The 7284-nt window shown below is 45.1% G+C and overlaps 1 protein-coding gene across 1 annotated transcript; it reads right to left on the reverse strand.

Moving 5' to 3' along the window:
- Positions 1 to 3612: 3612 nt before the first annotated feature.
- Positions 3613 to 6684, reverse strand: LOC124705710 (probable glycerol-3-phosphate acyltransferase 3). Its single transcript, XM_047237415.1, has 2 exons — positions 5947 to 6684; positions 3613 to 4512 (listed from the first exon to the last, which is right to left on the reverse strand). Exons 1-2 carry the CDS (start codon positions 6667 to 6669, stop codon positions 3613 to 3615), a joined length of 1623 nt encoding a protein of 540 aa, XP_047093371.1. The 5' UTR covers positions 6670 to 6684.
- Positions 6685 to 7284: the final 600 nt, after the last annotated feature.

Below are 7284 nucleotides of genomic sequence, written 5' to 3' on the forward strand. Positions count from 1 at the left end.
GCATGTTATAAACATTTGAAATAGGATAGACATTACACGATTCAACATTGACAAAGCATCTATCTAGCCTTTCGAAAGTGGGTTTTGAAGAGAAGCGTTTATTAATCCAAGTGTAAGCCGGTCCATTAAATCCAAGATCAAAGAATCCACATTGTTTAGCCAAAGATCAGAAAGCATTCATGCGTGATCGATTCACATTAGAGGAATTCTTGTCCGTATCACACAAAAGTTTGTTCATATATCACCAATACAAAGCATATGCAAGTTATAGTTATAGTATACAAACAAAGCTACTTCTTCCCATATCTGACTAGTTTGCTGGTATTAGGGATCTCCATAAATACAAACAATCCCGAACTTAATATTACTAGTGAAAGGACAAACTAGCGACTAGAGGGGGGGGGTTGAATAGGAGCTACCAAATTATATCTTTTTCAATCTTTAGGTTGGTTGCGGAAACGTAACAGTGAGTGCGGAATAGTAAACATGATCCTATATGAGATGCAAGCACAAGTAAGAAAACCACAAATGCAAGACAAGTGTAAAAGAAAGCGGTACAACCGGAGAATTGCGCGGAGACGAAGGAGACGAGGTTTATTTCCCATAGTTCTCTCGACAAAAGGAGGTACGTCTATGTTCAGGAGGTGTGGCACCACAAAGCTGCCAACCGCAACAAAGGCGTCACCTTATTCCTCGTAGGCATACCTACTTCTCCACTAAGCAACACCGGTCGAGGTGGCTAGCCTTCACACAAGGTTGGGGCGAACTCCACAAAGGACGGAGGCTCCCAACAACATCACAAACAAATCACAACAAGATCTAGGACAAGATGCTCTTTCAACAACAAGGACCTCCACAAAGGAGATCTAGGGTTTCCAAGTCCACAAAGGATGAGAGGTGGAATCACGAAATTTCTTGGGTAGATAGTTAGATCTAGACCCCTCCTTTGATTCCCCAAGTTCGGAGGGATTTGGTTGGCTAGGGAGGGAGATCCACTCGATTTGAGCTCAAGAACATTGGAGGAGAGAGAAAGTCTTCGTGGTGCTATGATCTAATTTGAGGAAGAAGAACACCCCCCCTTGTATAGCCCGTACGAGTCTTCTAGCCGTTGCAGTGCCGAGGGGGCGGAAGTTATGGGTTTACTTACCCAGAAGTCACCCCCCCGGGAATATCCGGTCTTCTTAGCTACTCGAGCAAGGGTAGAAGTTCCGGCAAGCTCGGACATTTATGACCGGAAGGAGTTAACTTCCAGTCCCTTTTCTGCAAGATGGCACACGTGGTCCTTAGCCGATGAATGTTGGGCCGGATGTAAAGCATATCTGGCCAGAAAGTTCCGGTGGAACTTCCGGCCAAGATGGACGCCTTGGAAGATGCACGGTATTTTGAGCGGATGGAAAATCCATCCGGCCCCGAACTTCCAGTCCAACATCCGGCCTGGGCTTTCCCGTTGAAATCCTTGGCGTGTAGTGGGCAAAACTTCCGGCCGCTTGGGGGGCGGAACTTCTGGCCTGGAGAGAATCTGACTTCTTCATTTTAAATCAGCAACAATGTAGCTTTCTCCTCACATGTCCTCTTCCACCAAATGCAAAGATCATATACCCAATTTAAAGGAACCAAATACAAGACTAAAACAAAAGGTGGGTCATCATCCATAGTGCTAAAATTGATTTCTACACACTTGAGCACATATGGTAAAATTCTTATTCAAGTGTTGTTATCAAACACACAAAACACTAGGGATAGAGCATGCTCTTTCAACTAGTACTATTAACACAAGTCTGCTGATGGTATGTATTCAGGTAAGACTAATAGTAAATATCGTTTAGAGATTCTTGCGTAGTATATTACGCGTTAACAATGAGATCTACGATGGCTCAGGGAAAGTCAGCCGAATCTTCTTCCTTTCGCATATCAACGAACATTGAGCCCATTGTGAGTCTAGAGAGGCCCAACATTTGGGAGACCCTATAAATCCCCATCCGGTAGGATGGCGGGTTCATGTGTCTATGAGGGATTGTAGCAGGATAGCTTGAGACTAGGTGAGAGAATCAGCCGATAGCCAGTGGTTTACAAAAGGGTAGGTATGTGGGGTCATGGAGAATGTCAGTGATTGACTAGGATCTTATAATGAGCCTCATAACAAGATAAGTATGAACGAGAATACCGGAGCCGGTTGACAACAAGTGTATTAAACAATGGCTTATCACTCTCGGTTATGGGGAAGAACCGCGATCGCAGAAGGAAAGGAACTCCATAAAGTTCTAGACACCCTGTGAAGGTTGATGGACATAAATTTTCAAAGTAAAATCAACCTTTTGAAAAAATATTTACACTAACTTGCATTAGCCAACGACCGTTTGATCCATGGCTATATATAGTTAGTGCATGAACCACATATTCCTATATATTGAACTTGTTGAGTACGATCGTACTCACCCGTTCCTTCTAAAATCCCTTGCTTAGATTGGGAGATCATGGAAGAAGAATATTCCGTGGAACTTGAAGATATATGAGTCAACTACTACAAGCGGCTCAATTAGCGAAATCCATGGAGTCAACTTCTACACCAATTATGGTGGAGACATAGGCTAAGAGTAGAAGGGACCAATTCCCTCGTCCTAGAGCCTAAGTAGCTAGAGTCCACTTGTAGTTTCTTTAGCAAGCCAAGTACGTTTATAGGTAGAGCTAGTGATAAGCCTAGTCTACGAGTTATTCTTTTGTATTTCTATTTGTAGTTTCACCTCATTGTAAGTAGGAGGTTGCGATGATCTTTTGTAAGGAGTCAGAGTTGTAATTATATAGTCACACCTTGGACTCGTGATGTTTTTGTTGTACCACTGAGGGATATAATACTACTAGAACGGTGCTTCATTGGTGTTATATCAATGACTTGCGTACTATAACATGCAGTGGTATACAAGATCACCGCACACACATACTTTTTCGCTCTTATGATGTTAATTACCATTATGCTCCTGACATTGTTGCGCAACGTAATCTGAAGGTATGCAAGACTAGTGCTCACTATAATGCTGTTAATATGATGACAAAGCTAGTTGCCGTTCCAATGTTTGAGATTTGATCAAACTTGGTTGATATAATTGTTTAGCCATAGTTGTTGTTTGGCACCAAAAGTATTTTCTTTGTTGTTCAGGGAGAAATCTACCGTTTCATGCTACAAGATGGAATTTGTGGTACGGATCATCAGCGCCGTTTATCAATACCCCATGTAAGTCGCTGACTAGGGTTTATCGCTTCATAAAAATCCACGATGTTATCTAAACACGATATAGTGACGATTTGGTCGCTCGTGTCCATGTTTTTTTTCCTAGCTCATTGGTAGATTTTCCACGTTAAAAACCTTGTGTCCCCTCTGTTTGATTTGTTCGTTCTTCGTTCTTTTGTTTGTCACGTTTATAACAGTTCCAAATTTATTTTTATGAATTTCCACACAACATAAGTATATATATGCACATGTACATACAAGCAACAATTATTCCAAATATGCAACTAGGAATGAGAAGAAAACCAAGCAATAAAGAATTACATCACACACACACACATCAAAAGCTAACTGCATACTGCTGTACTTGCGCACCTACTTCTCCCTAGCTACTTCTTCACCTTGCCTTGCACGACCCCTTCGTTCCCGGCCAGCATCATGTATTTGTCTTTCCTGGTTTGTTCGGTGAGCTCGAACGCAAGGGCCTCGCCGAGCACACGCTGTACTCGGTTCGCCGCCTCGATGGTTTGGCTTTTGTTGTGGCCCTCCTGACTGTTGGTCGACGTCGCAGTACGAACCGGGTCCAAGAACTCGACGCGGTACTCCGGCCGCGGATTCATCATGAAGTACAGCGGGTCGAGCACCTTGGACGCCGGCTTCGTAGACGTGCCGTAGAACATGTCGACGTTCGTCTCGAGCGCGACGGGCGTGACCTCGGCGGTGAGCTCGGTGAACAGCGGGCTGAACCGGAGCAGGTAGGGCTCCCGGCAGGTGGTTCCCTCGGGGCAGACCACGAGGTCCCCGCGCGCCAGTAGCGCCGCCATGCGCCGCCGGTCCTCGTCCCGGTCCCGGGTCAGCCTCGCCGTGCGGATGGGCGCGATCAGCTCGGAGACGGGGCTGACGCTGTACGTGACCGCGGTAACTGGCTTGTTAAGACATGCCGCGACAGTGATCGGGTCCAGGAGGGTGCGGTGGTTGCACACGTAGAGGCGGCCGCCTGCCTTGCTTTTCTCGGTGGCGTCGATGGGCGGGCCGGCGATGACGCGGGAGCGCATTCCGGTGAGCGCCCCGAGCGGGATGGAGACGCAGTAGGGTAGGAGGCTGTACGCTAAGCTGCGGAAAATGGCCAGGACGATGCCGAACGGGAGGTATGTGTACATGGCGATGGCGGCCGGGAAGGTCGGCGTGAAGGCGAGGCGGCCGTCGTGGAAGACCAAGGGTTTGGGGTACTTGTCCCTCGGCAGTGGCTGCCATGACGTCTTGTCGGCCTCGCTCACAGCATAGGTTTCCTGAAGTAAAGATGATGTAATTTAGTGTAGTTCATATTTAGAAGGTTGTTGATTGTTTATATTAGGGAGAAACGAAAATCTGCAACAAGTCGCTTAGTACACATTTAGACTATCTGTAGTTTTCAGTATGCTACTTTGATTCAATTTATTTTAAAACTTTTGTTTATAAGTATCGAAATTAATTTATCAAATATTAGTAAGTATAAAAAATGGAATTTAAATGTAGGAAAAATTAGACTGGATAATGATAAATCTTTGGGCGGCAAAAAATCTGAAAATTTAACAACAAGTTCTCGCTACGAGGTATGTGGGCGCTAAAGTATTAGTTAAGTATGTTTCATCCTCTGATCGTGAATATGCTGAGATACAGCACCATTTTCTTGCTCCAACTACTTCACTATCCACCCCAGTGAAAGAAAAACTACTTCAACTATTGCATGAAAGTAGCCGGTAATATTGTTAACATCTTTACTTAGGAAGCTGTCTAACATTACTCCACACGACACCTAGGTAGGTATCCGTTGCCACCAAACTTCAACTAAGAGGAGGATATGGATGCTTCATCGTTGGAGCTTGAAATATGCTCCTATCATATGCCCCAAGTTTCACACCAAACGTCTCCTACCCATTGCTTTCTACAAGTCATCTCAGAAAGTCACTGGTGACATGGAGCTGATTTATTTATTTTGCTTATACGTGCGATTCCCACGTAACTAGCCCGTTCCGAAATATAAGTTCTTTTACAAAGCTATTTATATTTTTGGAACCGAGGTACTAGTACTCTGGAAGTTCATGTACGTACACTCTACAGTCTACTGTACTATAACCCGTACACGGCATGCATGCATATGATATGTCTCGGTGCTAATTCAGGATCCAAATATTTGTCTTATGTACTTTATATCTAAGACTTGTGCATACATATTGCCATATAGCATGAATGTCAAACTTCTTCTATTAGCGAAATAAATTTGATCATTGCAACAATTAATGTGGTTGATCTAACAAGGCAAACTTTGAACTTGCACACATACATACGGACGCACCCTAGCTGCTGCATGAATAGTGTTTTCTTGTGAATATTCCTACCCACCGTTACCAAATTTAACCTAATTAACCAGGGAATGTTCGCTACGGCGAACTTAACTTTCTGACAGATAGTATCATTGCATTGCACATCTCTCGACCTAGAAAGTTTATGATCTGAACATTATGGACTTCCTTATAGGCAAAAATATATATGTACTCCGATCAAATAACAACTTAATGTAAAACCTCAATATGAACCGTAACTAATTATTTCTTCTTTCCCTATATAGCGAATATACAATTAATGATTCATCTTCTAGTTTTAGCTTTGTTACTACAATCACAGATTTCTGGCTTTTCTCGAATGATAAAGACTTCTTTTAGCTGAATGGTAATAAGACTCACCTTGCAGTAATAAGAAAATAGATGGTTCATCCTGCTGCCAGTTCCGACAAGCCCAAACGCTTCCTCATGCTTGCCCTTGTTCATCATCTCCTTCATTTCCTCCCCAACGGGAGCTCCATCTGTCTGGAGGGTTAACGCTTCATCTACGATAAACCCGACGTAACGGCCGGCGACCGCCATGACCTCCTTTCCGACCACGGTGTCCACACCAAGGTACTCCTTCAAGAACCCCTCGGCCATCACCCTGGGAAACAAGGTACACACCGCGACCACCCTCCTCGCATCCTTCACCGCGTCGAGCCCTTCCATGGCCATCTCTTCCAAGAAGAGCTTCGGCAGAACTGCCTTGCCAACCCTAGCAACTTCCTTCTCACGCAGCCCAAAGAAGGTCACCATCACCATGGCCCTGAGCCGCATGTCGCCGCTGAGGAGACACATGAAAGGATAGGAGAGCAGGAGAAGGAGGCCGCGAAGGAAGCCGCCGGCCTCGACGGCAACGAGCATGAAGTAGGCGAAGGTAGATAGCCGCGACCGTAGGAGCCACGCCTCTACGTCGACTATTACCGTTTGGCCTTGTAGGTTTTCTGCTGGCGGCGAAGATGTAGTAGTCTTCGCCGTTGTTGCTGTGGTTGGGTGGCGGTAGTGCCGGCCTGAGAGGTTTCGCCGGAGGAGCCGGCGGATGGGGCTAAATGACTTGCGGAAAGGAGAGGGCTTCTTCACCATGGCGGTGTGCTTCACGTCGTTGTGGTTGTTTTGCTTGTGAGGTCTGCAGTACTTGCGGGTGGTGTACTTATATAGCACTAGGGATGGCAACTAAGCAAGTACTCGGTGGCCAGAAGCATTTGAAGTTTGACCGGTCTTTTGTTGGGTGGAGTTGGAGGAACAGGTAGGACTAGGGGAATGTATGAGCCGTGTCAATGTTGACATGGCATGTATAGCTGTCCAAAAAGGTGTATTGCAGGATACTGTCAGTGAACATATCGATGCTTTTACTCACCAACTTATAGCTAATTGGAGATTGTACTAGTTCCTCTTCCTTCGAGGCTCATGCTTCACGATGCATCATTTTTAGTTCAAGGTTGCTTTTCATTCGAACATTAATGAAAAAATTTACACCTTATCTTGTGGAACAACGGGATTCTTTCCTTTTTTTTGGTATACACATATACTCCAAAGGAGGACGGTGAAGCAACACTTAGAGAAGATGTGTGATCCCGACACCGTTCTTTGCTTGCATAGTGGATAATTTGATCTTTGGAGGGATCGATCCAAGGTTTCCACACCGTGGTGTTCATCAAGGTTGGAGTCACTCCCTAAGAATGTGCCTTGTAAGGGGAG

This window comes from Lolium rigidum, chromosome 4, assembly GCF_022539505.1.
Source record: "Lolium rigidum isolate FL_2022 chromosome 4, APGP_CSIRO_Lrig_0.1, whole genome shotgun sequence".
Lineage (NCBI taxonomy): Eukaryota > Viridiplantae > Streptophyta > Magnoliopsida > Poales > Poaceae > Lolium > Lolium rigidum.